At 40.8% G+C, this 17,908-nt stretch overlaps 1 protein-coding gene across 4 annotated transcripts in view; it reads right to left on the reverse strand.

Moving 5' to 3' along the window:
• Mpp7 (membrane palmitoylated protein 7) overlaps positions 1–17,908 on the reverse strand; it is a 217,419-nt gene that overhangs the window by 137,677 nt on the left and 61,834 nt on the right. For all 4 annotated transcript variants that reach the window (XM_036188122.1, XM_036188121.1, XM_036188120.1 and 1 more), the window contains exon 2: positions 10,805–10,954. In XM_036188122.1, coding sequence (XP_036044015.1) covers positions 10,805–10,841 — 37 coding nt within the window. In that variant the 5' untranslated portion in view covers positions 10,842–10,954. The remainder of the gene's footprint in view (positions 1–10,804; positions 10,955–17,908) is intronic.

Here is a 17,908-nt window from a genome sequence, read left to right on the forward strand (position 1 = left end):
TCAAGACTGCTAAATTGGGGACCGTTATCCAGAGAACTCATGGAACCATTAAAGAGCCTGGGCTCTGTGGGCTGCCATGTTAATGGCACTACCTTCTTGATGAAAAGATGGGGGAGGAGGTACTGCACAGGAAAATAAACAGATCCAAGAAGACGAAGAGGCAATGTTGACATGATCCCCTTGAGATCCAGAACCTAAGCCAGTGGACTCACTCTCACCACCACAACTACACACTGTAATGAAGGCCCCAGACACTGGCACTGCCAGCGAAGGGAAAGGGCCACTCTTCATCAAAACAGAACAACAGGGTAACTATGGAGAAAATTCATCTAGAAACATTCCTCATACCTTACCCAAAATGCCACTCTAAAGTATTAAATCCAACAGATACACGAGAAAAGGACTAACTTGACAATCATGTTCAGGAAACATTTGATGACTAAAATACAGCGACTATAATCCTGAAGGAAAGTGGGGTGTTCAACAGCATGGAAATTAGTAACAGTGGGGGAAGGGCAGTACACATGGAGAAAAGGCAAACCACAGAATACATAATGGATGGTGGCATTTGAAAGAATCTAATTAAGGATGAGTTGCCATTGAAGATAAATTTAATTTGGGTTTAGTGGGAATGTAATTATGCAGTGGGCTCAGTCAAATAGCTCCTTAGTGCTGTCTATGTTTAACTTATTGTTAGGGACAGCATGTTGAAGATGACAGCAGCCGCCAAGTTGGCCTCCTTCTCCTTAAAGGAGGCAGGTCCAGAGAGTGTACCAGTATACAGCCATGTTCGGCTTCCAGGACAGGAAGCCTGAGTCAGACCAAGGCACCAGACAGTTGGTAATACACTCCCTAGAGCTCCAAAACTGTGTGCAAAATGGTCTGTTTTCATTTTGATCTGTCACAGTGGGTGTCGTCTTTTGTGAGGAAGACACTATCATGTTCCACTGATCATTTTTTTGTTATTGAGAACCATGGGAAGTAGAACTTGCTAGAATTTCTGTAGAAGATGACTGTGGTTTACACTCAAACTATCAGTAGCTTTTTAAAAAAATGTTTATTGGTAATATAAGGACTGCCTTGTTTTTCTCTTTTTATAAGAAATACACAAAGAGAGGCTGGGGAAATGGCTCAGCTGTTAAGAGCAATTACTGCTCTTCCAGAGGACCCACACTCAGCTTCCAGCACCCATAGCAGGCTGTTCACAACCATCTTTCACACCAGTTTCAGGAGATGGGATGCTTTTTCCTAGCCTCCTTAGACACACACACACACACACACACACACACACACACACACACACATATGTGCACACACAGAGTCATGTTCACATATACATATATCCTCAAAAATAAATCTTAAAGAAAGTATGTAAAGAGGCATAAAAAGTAGACAGCCAGAGCTTCAGAGAGGGCTCAGAGAAAAAGCACTCACCACATAAGCCTGTTGACCTGAGCTCGAATCCCCATAACCTGTGGAAAAAGAGCCAGATACAGTGGCACAGGCCTCTGAAATCCAGAGTGCCCTTACAAGAGACAGAGAGACAGATAGGGGAAATGTCAGAGCTGTGAGGGTCAGCTGGCTTAGAGTAGGCAGTGGTCAACAAGAAAACCTGCCTCAAACAAGGTAGAAGATGAGGACTGACCCCTGAGGTTGTCAGCTCACCCCCACATGCCCTCATCCATATGTACACATGAAGACAGACAGAACACACACACACACATACACACACACACATACATACACACAAAAACAGTCAGAAAACATTACAAAAGTGTGACTGATAGTTAATTATAAGATTATTTTCCCCCATCCACTATTATAAATACTTTACTCCTGTATTTTAAAATGCTTACTACTGACATCTACTTTTTTCATAGTTATAAATTATATGGTTTTTTTTCTTCAATAGAATACTAACTTTCAGCCTACAGAAACAATTATGGTTCAATTCCATCTGGAAAGTTAAAGAGTTAACAATTCTACCACACTGCAAAGGACTATTTAGACAAATCATAAACAGTATGGTGAGCAGCAGAAATTTTTACCAGATCCCCCGTCTCTCAGGAGGTATGGCTAAGAAGCAGGTATTTTCAAGGTCTCCAATTTCCTACTGTAGGTGGCAGTCACATGGGCATTAATGTTATTAGCACTTTTAAAACTCTACTTATAAAGGTTTTTAATTCATTTCTGTATAAATATATTTCACATTATATGTTTATACAAATAATATTTAATGAAATTAAAAAAATTAAAACTAACATTCAGTGAAGGCATGGTTCTATGAGATGTTTTTTTAAAGCACACTCTATTACGGGAACAGAAACAGTAAGATGAACTCTAGCTGAGGAGAGGCATATCCATGGCTTAACAATTCTAACGCTTCTCTTCACATAAACTGTACTTGAATGAGTAAGTAAATGAAGGGGGGATTCCACTCCTGAGGAAGGAATCTACAGATGTGCAAAGGGAAAAGCCTAAAACTATCTACTTACTAGTTTAGAAGTGGAAACATAAACAAGTGCTTCTATCAGCTTACTACAACCACAACTGACCTATATAGAAATATTCATATGGCCTTGTGGGTATTTAGACATGGGTAAGTAAATATGTATCCATGTCTCTACTTTGTTAACTGAGAGGGTCTAAAGTCACTATGGCAGTTAGAAAGAAAATGACCCCCAAAGGGAGTGGCACTCTTAGGAGGTGAGGTCTTGTTGGAGGAAGTGTGTCACTGTGGAGGTGGACTTTGAGGTCTCATATATGCTCAAGCCACACCCAGTGTTTCAGTTCACTTCCTGTTGCCTGCAAGATGTAGGAATCTCAGCTCCGTCTCTAGCACCATGTCTGCCTGCATACCACCTTGTTGCACCATGATAATGGACTAAACCTCTGAAAATGTAAGCCATCCCAATTAAATGTTTTTCCTTTACAAGAGTTGCTGTGGTGATGGTGTCTCTACCCAGCAACTGAAACCCTAATTAAAGCAGAAGTTGGTATCAGGGACTGGGGTACTGCTATAATAGGCCTGACCATATTTTTGTTTGAAGGAATTCAGACTTTGGGACTTTGGGTTAGGAAAGCAGTGGAATGCTTTACATGCTGTTTAAGGGCCATCCTATTAGGGGCATGGAAGACAGTGGTGCTGAGGGGGACTGGAACTGTGCGGGGCTGGCTCAAGAGGTTCCAGAGAAGAAGAATTTTAATATGTTGCCTAGAGATTGTTCTTGGGATATTTTGGTAAGGAATGTGGCTACTTTTTGCCCTTGGCCAGAAAGTCTGGCTGAGACTTAAGTGAAGATGTAATTGAAAGATCTCCGAGTTCAAGGCCAGCCTGGTCTACAGAGAGAGTTTCAGTCTAGCCAATCTTAGGCAGTGAAGGAATCTATCGAACACAGAAAGATGGTGAAGGTGTAATTGGACAAGGGAGCCATGTTCCAGCCTGAGTTATCAGTAGAACTTGGCAGCTTTGGCCATGTGATTCTGGAGTTAAAGATAGAAGAAAGGAGCTATGGAATCTCCCTCCATAACTAAGGAAAGCCACTGACTGAGCCCAGGCATGTTTCAGGGATGTCCCTGAATAGAGGCCTGGGGAGGCCACTGTGTGAAGCTGTGAAGGTGAAGCCTGGATTGCCTTGGAGACCCCAAGATGTTGGAGTTGGAGATGCCAGAGCAATGGGACACCTTCTGAGGGGAGCTGTTGACAGGGAGTGGAACCAGCGTAAGAGAAAGAAGTGTGTTGCAGTCAGCAAGGCTGAAAGCAGTTGGAGATCTGAAGAGTGCTTTGACATTAGACATGGAGATGCTGAGTTTGGAGTTTGCCCAGCTGGTTTTTGGTCTTTCTTTGGTCCAGTATGTCCTCACTATGCTCCCTTCTCTGCATTTTAGAATGGTAATGTATATCCTGTGCCATTCTATGTTGGAAGTATGTGATCTGGTTTTTTACTTTGATTTTACAGAGGATTACAGTTAAGAGATTGCATTATCTCAGAAGAAACTTTGAACTTTAGACTTTTAAATAAATGGGAGGCTATTATTATGAGTCTATGGGGACTTTTGAAGTTGGACTAAATGCATTTTTACTTTATAATATGGCTACAAGCCTCTGGGGGCCAGGGAGTAGAATGTGGTGGTTTGAAAGAAAATGGCCCCCAAAAGGAGTGGCAATCTTAGGAGGTGTGGCCTTGTTGGAGGGAGTGTGTCACCATGGAGGTGGCCTTTGAGGTCTCATATCAGCTCAGTCCACACCCAGTGTCTCAGACCACTTCCTATTACCTGCAAGTCAAGATATAGGAATCTCAGCTCCATCTCCAGCACCATGTCTGCCTGCACACCACCATGTCCTGCCATGATGATAATGGACTAAACCTCTGAAACTGTAAGTCACCCCAATTAATTGTTATTCGTTTATAAGAGTTACCATGGTCATATTGTCACTTTACAGCAACAGAAACCCTAACTAAGACAGTCACGTTCCAGAGGCAGTAGGCAAAACAGCTGCCCAAGTTTCCATTTCTAATCCTATTCTCCATCCAAAGGAAACTAGGTTCCTTGCAGAAATGGCTCCTTGAGGAATAGGGCAAGAAATACTCATGATGAGCTGGTGCCCCTTGGCTGCCGAAAGCAAGGACATGCTAAAAAAAAAAAATCAGCAAGTCCACATTGATGGAGAATTTCAAAGAATGGACTGAAAGATCTTCCACCAGGCAAAGCTGTAACAACTGGGGAAATAGCATAACAGTGCTGGAGTGTAACGCCAAACACAAGCCAAACAGACACTAGTCAATACCAACAATGAACAAGCAAATAAATGGGGGAGAAGATGACAAGAATCCAAGAAACCTATACAGATATTTCACCTGAAAGGGGGGAACAGAACATCCCTCTGGTTAAGTGTGATCTTCACCTGCACATGCCCACGGTTATAATATGGGAAGCAGAAAAGGGGAGGAACTTCAGAGTGGAGAAGCTGAGAGCCAGACAAATGTCAGTCTCCGTCAAGTTGACTATGATTCACACGGTGGCACTGGCCTCTATTACTGACCCCCCAAAGCACAACTCCATTCCCTTCGTGAGAAAAACACAAGACAAACTCAAACACAGAGAACCTCACACAATGTGCCTAACTACTATACCTCAAAGTCCCTAAGGATGTCAGTCAACACAAGCCTGAGAAAGCATCGAGACCAAGAGCAGACTGATGAGTCACAATGTCGCAGGCAGCATGCTGATCCAAATGACAGCCTGGAAGCAAAGCGAGAGGGGGCAGGAGGGAAGAACTGAGGAAACAGGGATGGATTTTGGTTAGAGTCACTGTATCTGAATCAGTTCACGGATCGAGAGCAGTTTGGCATATGAATGCAGAAAGTTCACAACAAGAGAAGCTGGGTGTGAGGCACACCGCCACTTTCTACACTACCTTCATAGTTCTAAACTTACTATAAAAATTGGATTATTAAAAATTGTAAGATGAACTCAACAGGTCATTATAATCTAGAAAGATAACCAAGAATGTACGTGGCACTCATATACAGTAAAGGGAAAAACTACAAGCTTCGGTGGAAAGAACAGAATATGGGGTCATTAATTCCAAGATGGTTGACAGTCTGTGAGAGGAATGAAGATCTCTGCCTCACTCAACATGAAAACTGCAGTCAGATTAAAATTCCATGTGTAGAAACAAATCTTTAAATTTATTAAAAGAAATCATAGAGAAATATATGCTCTTGGGCAAGAGGAGACATACTTAAGCTAAAGGGGGAAAGCAATAACCAAGGTGTGCTTACATGATTTTCAACTCTATAAAAGAAATGGGACTTGTTTTGTTTTGTTTTGTTTTGTTTTGTTTTTCTGAGACAGGGTTTCTCTGTGTAGCTTTGCGCCTTTCCTGGAACTCACTTGGTAGCCCAGGCTGGCCTCGAACTCACAGAGATCTGCCTGGCTCTGCCTCTGAGTGCTGGGAAATAGGACTATTTAAGAGGAAGGTTAAAAAGAAAAGACAAGTGACCAGCTAGAAGAAATGGCCCAAAGAACTATTGTATATAAAGTAAAATGAGAAATTCTGCAAATCAATCAGAACAGGGCAAGACAACACAATGGTGGAGAAAGGTTAGAACAGACACGTCCAGACAGGAAAGTTCAGTAGACAATGGAAACGGCTCCACAGAAGGAACAACCAACCTTTATCACTTCACATCCCATCTGTTTCCTATCAGCAACTACGAAGACTGACAGTATTGAACACTGGCAAGAGTGTGGAGGCCAGGATCTCGAATGCGCTCCATACATGGTGAACTGGCTTAAGGAGTCTGGTGGTCAACCTGACAACATCGTGTGTGTGTGTGTGTGTGTGTGTGTGTGTGTGTGTGTGTGTGTGTGTATGTGACAACATCGTTATATGTGTGCATTTTTCCTGTTCAAATCATTTCAAAAGGAGCAAAAATCAGGCTTCCCTTTATAGCACTGGGGACTATGGCATTGTGAAGTCATGTGAAATAGCATGAGTCCACAGATGATGCAAGCATGTAGGACAGATATGTGAAGAAAAAGGCATGACACGCTTTATATACTCATACACTCCCTGGAAACAGCTCTCCAAGAAACAGCATTTGCTATACACAGTTGGAGATGTACCTCAGAGTCAGAGTTCCTGCCTAGCATACACAGGGTTCTAGGTTCAGTCTCAAGCACTGCAAGAAGAAAGATATATAATACAATCTGCAGCATATGATAAAATCTGTGATTGTTTGTTTTAAGAAGAGTCAAACATCTGAGTTTTTCTGGTGCCACTGATCAGCCTGCTCCTCACACATGCCAACCATGTGCTCTACAACTAAGCTACATCTGAACTGTGTGAAATGTTGAATGCACACACAACTCTTGAAGAATAGTTATCAAGCTGAGAAAGAGAGTGAGACTAAGAAGATGGGAATGTTTTCATGTTGTACTTACAAAATTCACTTTTCCCCCCTTAGTAAAATAAGCAGAAAGAGGAAGGTGGGTTGGTGCAAAGAGATTTTTATCATTAAGCAGCATTTCTGGGGCTGAGGAAATGGATCAGAAGGTAAAAGCACTTTCTGTGTGCGCATGAAGATCTGAGTTTGAATCCCCAGCACCCACATAAAAAGCTAGCCATGGTGCATACGTGACTACATAAGCCCAGCACTGTGTGTGTGTGTGTGTGTGTGTGTGTGTGTGTGTGTGTGTGTACGCGCGCACATGCGTATATGTGCGCATACACGCGCATGCATGTGGCAGGGAGACAGGAGGATGGATAAAGCTTGCTTGCTGGTTGCCCAACAGTCTGGTCCCATGTTTGGTGAGAGACCCTGCGTCAGAGGAATAGGGCACAGAGTGATAGAGCAGGCTATCCACATCTTTCTCTGGCCTCCACATGTGCATAAGGGCACACACCAGAACACACACTTGGATACCACCAATACACAGAGCATTTTCCCAAATGACTACACTATGCATCAACACTAAAGTCAGGCACCTTTCTTCTGTGACTGGGCCCATGACCACCAGTAAAACTGTAACTTTATTCTCTCGGGGACTCAATGGCAAGATAACATCAACAATGTTGCTAGGGAACATAACATTGGTAAACAGAGCTTCAGCTGCACCTGTACAGGATGTCTAAGCAGGGACTCTAAACATCCAATGCACATACCCCACTGTGACTTCCATGAGTGGACTGATCTGGGGACAGGCATGTCTTCCACGCCTGACTCAAACTTTCTGGCACACAGGTTCAAAAACATCAGAAAGCAGGTGTCATATGTCAGGACATTTCTGCTCTAAATGGCATGGCTGTGTAGAAAAGCTCATTATACATCCCATACCATCCATGCTATTTTCTGTGACCGAGAGCTCTTGGTTATAAATGCTTATTTTCATCAGCCTTTGAGTTTTACACCATTAGCAAACTTTGCTACCCAATTTTGGTGAATAGTGAAGTATAAAATATACTACACAACCACAGTACTTTTATGGCTGGAAAAATTGTAGCTATAACTACCCTGTCAGTACAAAAAGTTCAATTATTCATTTTACATAGTACAACAAAACACAGAACTACATAAAAACTAAAAAGAAAAAAATTCAAAGGAGTTAACTTGCAAATTAACATCCTAAAAGAGAAGAAACTAAAGTTTAACAGAATTTAACAAAAAATAAAAGTTCCTTACAACAAAAAAATAATCCACAGTCCAACTCACTAGGTAGGAAATGGCTGTAGATGGACAGAGACGGACAGACCACACTTGCTGTAAGCACTGAGTGTGCTTGAACTGGACACAAGGTCATCTGCCAGAACAGCAACTGGAAAGGATCAATGTGGTACCCAGGACTGGAATGGCTGGGGTGGAGATGGTTACCTCAGCTGGAAAGAGTATGCAAGATCAGGACACCATGGCCATCGTGACACACAAGACATTGTTTTCTATCACGTTTTATTACCACTTCTTTTAAAGAGTCTTAGAACTTCAAGGCGTGGCCTGGGCATGGTGGTGTTCATGATGCTCCTAGCTCTTGTGAGGCTGAGGCAAGAAGACTGTGAGCTTAAAGGCTATTCTAGAATGCATGGAGCAAAACCCTGTCTCAAACCAATCAAACACAAAGACATCGCACAGCCTATTTCCCAAGCACACTCATTTTTTTCTCTTTTGTGTTGTAGATTAAATCCAGTGCTCACACACATTAAACATACACTCTACTGGATCTCAGGCCTAGTCCCTCCCCCTTACTCTGAAGAGTTCTAAAAAGCATCCAGGAATCCATATTTAAACAGTGTTGATAGCAAGGAAGCTAACAATTGCTAGATTGGGTCAGAAAGGAGATTTTATATACATGATATGTGTTTTGTTTCTAAGAAATATTCATTCTAGAGACCTCTGAATCTTTACAATTGATGGGATTTGTTGAGTGTCAGATGACACTGTTTTTAACATTTACTTATTTGTTATGGCTTGTAGCATGAATCTTAAAGAGTCTTACTAATAAAGTTAAATCTGAGCCAGGTACTGGGGTGAATGCTGGAAGACCAGAGAAGCAGAACAAGCCACAGCTAACCTCACCTGGCCAACTTTTCAGCTGATCTTGTTTCCTCAGACTGGAAGCTTCTGAGTCCTCATCTAGAATGAATCTCAGCTGAACTGTGCTGCTCAAAAGCCTAAAAACTTAACCAGCCAAATGCTTCTAGTTTCTGGTCCTCACGCCTTATATACCTTTCTGCTTTCTACCATCACTCCCTGGGATTAAAGGCGTGAGTCACCATGCTTGGCTGTATCCTTGAACAGATAGATTTCTGCCTCTGGAATACTAGGATTAAAGGCGTGTGCTACCACTGCCTATCCTCATGTTTAATATTGTGGCTGTTCTGTCTCTGACCCCAGATAAGTTTATTAGGGTACACAATATTTCGGGAAACACAATACCACCACATTTCCCCTTTTTTGTCTAAAATTAAGAAAAGCTTATAACTAATACAAGAAAAACTATATATAATAAGTATATACAATATATACTGTGAGGAATTACATTAACACTGTCTAGCCCATTAACATCTGACAGATTCAGATAAAAACTCCATTAATATATAACAATGCCCAGTCCAGTAACATTTGATAAACTCAGACAAAAAAAAAAATTTCATTACTTATCCTATTTAAGACAAGTAGTTCCTTTTTAAAAGTATTTTTCTTTTCATAATAGATTTAGTAAACTACCTTTTGTCATTTTCATATCTTCCATTTTCTTTTTACAGTAAATTCAGTGATCTACCCATTTATCCTATTATTCTTTATCTTTTTTCTCAGAGTAGATTCATATCTATCTCATATCTATATTCTTGATACAGCCAAGCATGGTGACTCACGCCTTTAATCCCAGCGAGTGATGGTAGAAAGCAGAAAGGTATATAAGGCGCGAGGACCAGAAACTAGAAGCATTTGGCTGGTTAAGCTTTTGAGCAGCAGTTCAGCTGAGATTCATTCTAGATGAGGACTCAGAAGCTTCCATTCTGAGGAAACAAGATCAGGAACTGGCAAAGTGAGGTAGCTGTGGCTTGTTCTGCTTCTCTGATCTTCCAACATTCACCCCAATACCTGGCTTGGATTTGACTTTATTAATAAGACTCTTTAAGATTCCTGCTACAATGAGTGAGGGTCAGTAGGTGTGCATGGTGAGAGTGTAAAGGTCAAAGGACAACTTTCAGAAGTAGATCTCCTTCTACCAATGTGGGGCTCAGGGCCCAGGGACTGAACTCAGGTCATCTGGCTTGGCAGCAAGTGCCTTTCCCACTGAGTCACGGCAACAGCCCACTATTTAGTTTTAATATAACTTCTTAATGATGCGTAAGGACTCCCAGGTGTATTTTATGCCTGGTGATAGATTAAGAGAATAAAAACAGGTAAATAAAATAGGAAGCAATAGGTCCGAAGCAAGTGTGGCAAACATTTCATGTCTGCTGTTAAAGGTGCGTGACAGCAGTGTGGAGAGGGTTATGGTATTTGCCAGAACACTGGATGTTCTCAAATTCTACATTTTAAGCAATTAAATGCACAGTGTTGTTCCAAAAGCAAGACAAGGGTATGGGCACGCACCACCACCACCTGGAGAGGGAAGCAGTCTGAATGTCCCACAATCCTTCTGTCTAGTCTGGACCTTATTGTAACTAATTTTATGCCTCTCATGTTGGTCACAGATAAACAAATGTGGTTTATTTGTACCCACAAGGCTACAATCACTGGGAACAATACTGATGTAAGAATGTAGGGGAAACTGTCCCCTTGGGTTCTCGTACCCATGTCGCCAGCAGATCCTGTGGACAGTGCTGGCATGATGCAGGCTGCAGGTGCGTGGCCGCCCTCCACTCTCTTGTCTCAGGATGCTCCAGGGAATTCAATGGCCTGCAGCCACACTTCACCGAAGAGTCGTCTGTCCTGTCAGCCCCCTAGGAAGAAAATAAACATTTATACGTATGTGTGTGTGTGTGTGTATATATATAAACAAGCATCACTTAATCAAACATCCTATAACTAATTCAAAATTTATACTCGACACCAGTGAGATCATAATTCTTCTGCAGATTTTTTTTCTGCAATAACAGGCTGATCTTTAACAGGGGAGTTTCTGGTTTTGATGTGATTTCTAACCGAAAGCATGCTACCCCTGCATATGTCGAGGCTTCGAGGCTTCTGAAGGATGGTCACGTTTTCTTTAGGGGCTGCTGATCAGATGCAACGTGACCTTTCAGAAGATTCTGTACAGTCAGTTCCTCCCTCTCTTCCCCTAACTCTGGCTCTATTTCCCAATGTGGAACAAAGACTATCTGAGTTAGCAGCAAACTACAACTCTGTGTTTCCATAGAGTTCATTCTAGTACAGCAGCTGCAAAGTTCCCTGCTGAAGGCTGAGCGCGTCCTGACAAACTGAGCACATCCTGACAGACAAGCTTCCTCAGCTAGAGCACAGCAGTGATACAGATTCACAGAAGTGGTATCCCTACAAGCTAAACCTTCTTAGAGTAACAGTTAAGCTGGATGCATCCTGGAAAATACATTGTTTTCAATAACTGACATAATTTATCTCTAAATAAGCAGGGAAGGGGATATAGTGTAAAAACTGGGCAAGGTTAACTCTGGCTTTACCTCTAATCCTGCTAGCTCTGTGATCTTGAATAACTTACTTAATCTTATTAAGCCTGAATTTCCTAATGTGCAAATGAAAATAATAACTTAGAACTGTGTAATAATTAAATACACCAAGGCATGCAACAATGCCTTGCATGGAGTAAACAAACAATAAAAGTTGGCTTGTGATAGTTTATTTCTTTAATTCAGGCAACAGAATCATAAAATTAAAATGTAAAAGAAAGCAGCAAGATTGTGATTCAACCAGCCTAGCACCTCAGAAAGAGCCCGCCATGTGTTTTGAATTTGGATCACTGCAGACTAACAACGGAAAATACACATCATTTACATTTTTGTTGAAATCATAACTATACAATGCATTTTAGTGCACCCCCCATTCTCCATACAGAAAATTCAGTCATTTAAAAGCACATTTTAACCTATCTTAAAGACAACAAGAAAAACAGATACTATAAACACTGGGAAACGATTCACTTCAATTCGTAAAGCTTCTAAATTGCTGATTCATATTACAGAATCACGACAAACAAGCTTGCCAGCTTTTACTTGAGAAAAATACAACTGTTAAATTCCAGTAAAGCCTTCTAAATTAGCATTTTAATTGCCAAAGTGAAAAATGATATTAAAAAATCCACCATCAAACAGACTTTCTTGGACTTGACTATCTGCTGTGACGTCTTACCATCTGCTTTACATTATACCAAAGACAAACACAGAGCACACATAATACACAGCCATACAGGGAGAAATGCTAATTAAAAATAAGGTGGCAGTCATTTAAATTCCAAGCACAAATGTAACTCACTGAGCTAAAAATTAAAATGAAAGGCGAGGGCAAGCCAGGATCCACTCATGCCCAGCTCCCACGCTGCTTTTTCTCCAGTAATCTTAAAGGGAAACTTGGCTTTAGTCTCAGAAATTATTCTAATCAGGATTAAGATTTAACTACATAAAAATATTCCTTATATAAAGCAAGAAGATAGATGAAGTAATTCAAAGACAAAAAGAACTCCAGAAAGACCACTGATAATAAAGAATACATTGTTAACAGACTTTGGTTTTACTAACAGAAAAAAAAGAGAGAAAAGAAAAGAAAGAAAACTATTTAAAATGTATAAAGTGTATGCATACGTATTTCTAGCATTAGGGTAATACCTCTTCATGATGTAAGCAGACCCAGTGCTTTCCGTGTGTGTGTGTGTGTGTGTGTGTGTGTGTGTGTGTGTGTGTGTGTGTGTATAACTTAGCTCTTTGGCCACAAGAAGTCAGGATTTGCATGGCACCGACTGTTACCACATACACAGAAATACGAACACTCTATACTTCCCACACCATGTAATCCTCCCCCTTACCACCTAAAGAATCCACAATGCTTCACCATTTAGGAACTACATTTGTCACATAACCCAATTTATACTTTTATCAAAAAAACGTAAAATTTGATAGAATGCGGTACATTCTCATTCCAGGAATCGTGACAAAACCCTGAAATCCCACTTCAAAACATCTTTTTAAGCCAGTGTTACCATACATGAAAGGACTTAGCATTTCTTTTTTTTTTTTCATAATAAACAGTCAAGGTTAAACTCATCCAATGCAGTACATTTATCACAAAGTAATAATCTTCTAAGTATGTATTATACAACATAATTATCTTCCTAGAATAGTGCAAATATAAGAATTTTTAAAAAAAGTTTGATATAGTCCTAACTAGAAAAATGCTGAGCATTTTACGGAATGAAGTAGTGTTGCTGGATTTAACTTTCAAATTGGGTTAAATTTTTGTGTAATAATGTTATTTTCTTTGGCTAAATTGATTGAAAAGGCTTTGGAATTCATCAGAACACAGCCGTAATTATTACTGACTGTTGTATGGAACCGATTTACTATAACACAAAAATACCAGCTGTTACAGTATGTCCTGAGAGGGATTACTGGATATTCTTAAATTGAAGTTCAATCCATCTTTCCATAAAAAAGAGAAAGACCTGAATGCCAGGAACATAACAGCAGTATCAAATGCACCTGAGGCATTTACAACACCCAACAGGACCATTACAGCTTGCCTTTAAAGAGGCTTATTTTTGAAATTTCACTATTCCAGTTGTACCTTGCTTCTATATATCACACTGTATCAGGTTTTCCTGGCATTGATGACGTGGAAACAGTGAACTACAAGAAGGTCTACGTGCTTTCTACCCTGGCTGTATTCAAAGCTTCTGTAGCACTCCTGACATCTAGTGGCTGATCACAGAAATGCAAGTGCTTACAAGAACGGTGATGGTGATGATGATGATGATGATGATGATGATGATGATGACGACGATGACGACAATGATGAATCTGTGTGTGTTATGCATCTGAGACACATGAATGTCACAGCACACACATGGCAGTCCCAGGACAACTTTGGGGATTTGGTTCTATCCTTTCGTGGTGAGTTACAGGGGTCTAACTCTGTTCCCCAGGCTTACACAGCAATGCATGTACTCACCGAGCTAATCATCAGCTCAAGTAGTTTTTTTTTTATTTCCCAGTAAAGCAAGAATTGACTTTATTCACTCAGCAACATAGTTCCCTTCAAACTTACTGTTTAACGTGAACACATACAGTGAATAAAATAATAAATCAATCTCTACTTGGGGAAGTATTCCAAAACATGGAAGCATTTCCCCATGTGATAATTATCAGTAGCCTGTTATTTCAGAAGACAATGGCCATGGTCAATGATTTAACAATTATGCTCTTCCAGTTCCTGATCTAACTGAACAATGGAATAATCCACACAAGAGTAATATCTACAATATAAATCTAATATCACCAATCTCCAAAGGGCAATTTGAGAAATTCATTAGTTAATGTAAGTACACGGCTATCTGTTAACACAGCTGCAAATCCTCAGGAACACAGTTGTAAGAACATGACAGAGGCCAGACAGAGCTACTTGTCACAAATCTGCTTATATGAACTGGTGCTTAGGCCTGGGGTGTAGCTCACTGGTAGGGCCCATGCCTGGAGTCCCTGTTCAAACTTCCAGCACCATGCACAATCAAGTAAACAAAAGCAGTGTGCATGCCATGCACATGAACAGTCCCCAAAGCGTGGGGACCACTACAATCTCAAAGGCCTTACCAGAGGGACTCATGAGGTTAGACTATGTTCAGAAAAAAGCCGAGACACTATTTCTCTTTTCTACTTTCAACATCCAGGTAAAAGCACTGGTTCCTCGACATGAATCAGTACCGTGAAAGCATGGTCTTCAGGAATGCAGCATTCAGGTAGGTCCCAGCTCAGAGTCTAGGCCTTGTTTCAGAAGTGCATGGTGTACGCAGCAATCAGGATTACCTTCCACCTCTAGGGGGCAACCAAGGGCAAAAGCCATAGGCTGTGTTTGGGACGTCTCATAGACAGCTCTGGGCAACAACTCAAAGAGGGCTTCTCATGTATGGGGTTGGGGTTTCTGTTAGGTTGTCATTGGTTCTTGGAGGGAGAGCTGTCATCCTAGATGAGACAAGTGTATGAAAACTACACGTACATTAATATACTAAATTACATACCTGGTAGGGTTTTTTGGTAAGCAGTTGATAGTGACTCCGCCTGGCTTTTTCAGCAATCCATATTGCTATTTTACTCCACCTCCTCCTGCTGTATTAACCCCTCCTCCTCCCTAAGGAGCCCCCTTTGCCCATGTCCATTACCAGATCACTGTGTCCTCCCATCCCCCTTTACCCTCTTCCCACCTTCTTCTGTGTTTACCTCCCTAAGGAGCCCCCTTTTCCCATTTCCCTATGATTACTTACACCCTGGTATTCTCCTGTCTGCTGCTCCCAAATGCCCCACTCTGCCACCCTGACAACGGTTCCAGTTTACTTTCCTGGACTCTGTAGTTATTACCGCCTATCTACTCACATCTAAAGATCTGGAGCTAGACCTTGCCAATAAGAGAAACCTGTGACATGTGTCTTTCTGGGTCTGGGTTACCCTCACTCAGTATGACCTTTCCTGGTTTTATTCATTTACCTGCAAAGTTCATAGACTTGTTTTTCTTGACCATTGAATAGCATTCCATAGTATATATGTTCCATATGATCAATATCTATTTTTCAATTCTAGGACATTCAGGTTGTTTCCATATCCTACCTATTGTAAATACCGTGGCAATGAACATAGCTGAGCAAGTATCTATGCTGTACATTAGGTCCTGTGGAGTAGCATAGTTGGGTCATATGGTAGATTTATTTTTAGCTATTGAAAATTCTCCACACTGATTTCCACAGTGGCTGCATCAGATGGCAACCCCACCAAGAGTGAAAGATAGTTCCCTTTCCCCTCATCCCCTCTCGCACTTGTTATTGGTTGTCCATTGATCTGAGGCACTCTGAATGGGGGAAGATGAAATCTCAAAGTTGTTTTGATTTGCATTTCCCTGGCTGATAGGGATGATGAAACTTTTTTACGATATTTCTTAGCCTTCAGTTTTTTTCTTCATCTTTTGAGAATTCTGATTTCAAGCCCCAGACCCACTTTTCAAATGGGCCATTTTTCTTTTGTATTTGGGGGTGGGGTTGGCTCTGTTTTTTGAGTTCTTTGTATATTCTAGATAATAAATGTCTGTCAGTTGTACAGCTGGGAACCACTCTCCCCGGCTGGATAGGCCCTCTTTTCATCCATTTAAGATTGTTTCTTTTGCTTTGCTCAACTTTTTAGTTTCATGAAGTCCCACTTGTCAGTTATTGGTCCTATTTCTTGGGCAAATGGAGTCTTATGCAGGAAGCCCTTCCCTCACCTATATCTTGCAGGGTTCTGCCTATGTTTTCTTCTAGCATTTTCAGAATTTCAGGTTTCCATCTTTGGTCCATTTGGGCTTAGGTTTCGTGCAAAGTGATAGACACAGGTCTAATTTTAGTCTTCTGCATGTGGACATCCCATTTTCCCAGCACCATTTGTTGAGGATGCTTTCTTTTACCAGCATATTTTTTTTACATCCTTGTCCAATATTAAGCTGCTGAAATTACTTGTATAATTGTCTGGGTCTTTGATTTTGTTCTATTAGTCTACATGTCTGTTTTTGTGCCAATACAAATTGGTTTTGTTACTATGGCTCTGTAACATTGTAATTGTAATCCTGAGCATTTTTGCTCAGAATTGTTTTGGCTTTCCAGGGTATTTTGTGATTGCATATGAATTTTAGGATAGTTTTTTCTATTTCTGCAAATGAGATGGGAATTTTGATTGGGATTGCATGGAATGTGTTAATAGCTTTTGTAGAATGGTCGTTTTCACAGTGTTAGTTCTACCAATCCAGCAGCATGGGATGTCTTTCCATTTCTTTCTTCAGAGGTTTAAAGTTTTCATCACAGGGGTCCTTCACTTTCTTGGTTAGGTTGACTCCCAGATATTTTCTTTGAGGCTATGAATAGGACTGTTGTCCATGACCTCCCTTCCTACATGTTTTGTTGTTCGTATTTAGAAAAGATGTTTATTTGTGCGAGTTGATTCTGTATCGTGCCATGTTGCTGAATTTGTTCATCATTTCTAGAAGTTTCTGGGAGACGTTTTTGGATCTCTAGTGTCTAGTATTGTGTCATCTGCAAACAGGACTAGTTTGACCTCTTTTCCTAGTTACTTTTGCCCTTTAATTTCCTTCTCCTGCTTTATTGCTCCAGCCAGTTCTTAGAGTGCAGTATTGAAAGGGAGTGGAGACAGTGGACATCCCTGTTTCATTCCTGACTTCAACTGGATTACTTCAAGCATCTCTCTACTTAGGACAATGTGGCTGTGGGTCTCCTGTACATAGTTTTTATTATGCTGAGGTATGTTCTCTCTAGCCCTATGTTCTCTGGGACTTTTATCATGAAGGTATGTTGGATTTTGACAAAGGCTTTCTCGGCATCTATTGAGATGATCATGTGATTTTTTTCTCTAAGTCCATCTATGTATGTTATCACATTTATTGGCTTCTGTATGTTGAACCATGTCTGCATTTCAGGGACAAAGCTAACTTAGTCATAATGTATAATCTTTTGAATGCATGTCTGTATTTTGTTTGTAAGTGTTTTATTGAGTATTTTTGAGTCTTTATTCATTAGAGATGAGCACAGTTTGGCCTGTAGTTTTCCCTTCTTGTTGTGTCTTTACTTGGTTTGGGTAGTAGAGCAATACTAGCTTCTTAGGAGTTTTTGAGTGCTCCTTTTTGTTTATATATATATCAACAGCCAGGCCTTCTACATTTTTAATAGAGTAAGAAGGCCTGGC

This window comes from Onychomys torridus, chromosome 5 (assembly GCF_903995425.1).
Source record: "Onychomys torridus chromosome 5, mOncTor1.1, whole genome shotgun sequence".
Taxonomy (NCBI): Eukaryota; Metazoa; Chordata; class Mammalia; order Rodentia; family Cricetidae; genus Onychomys; species Onychomys torridus.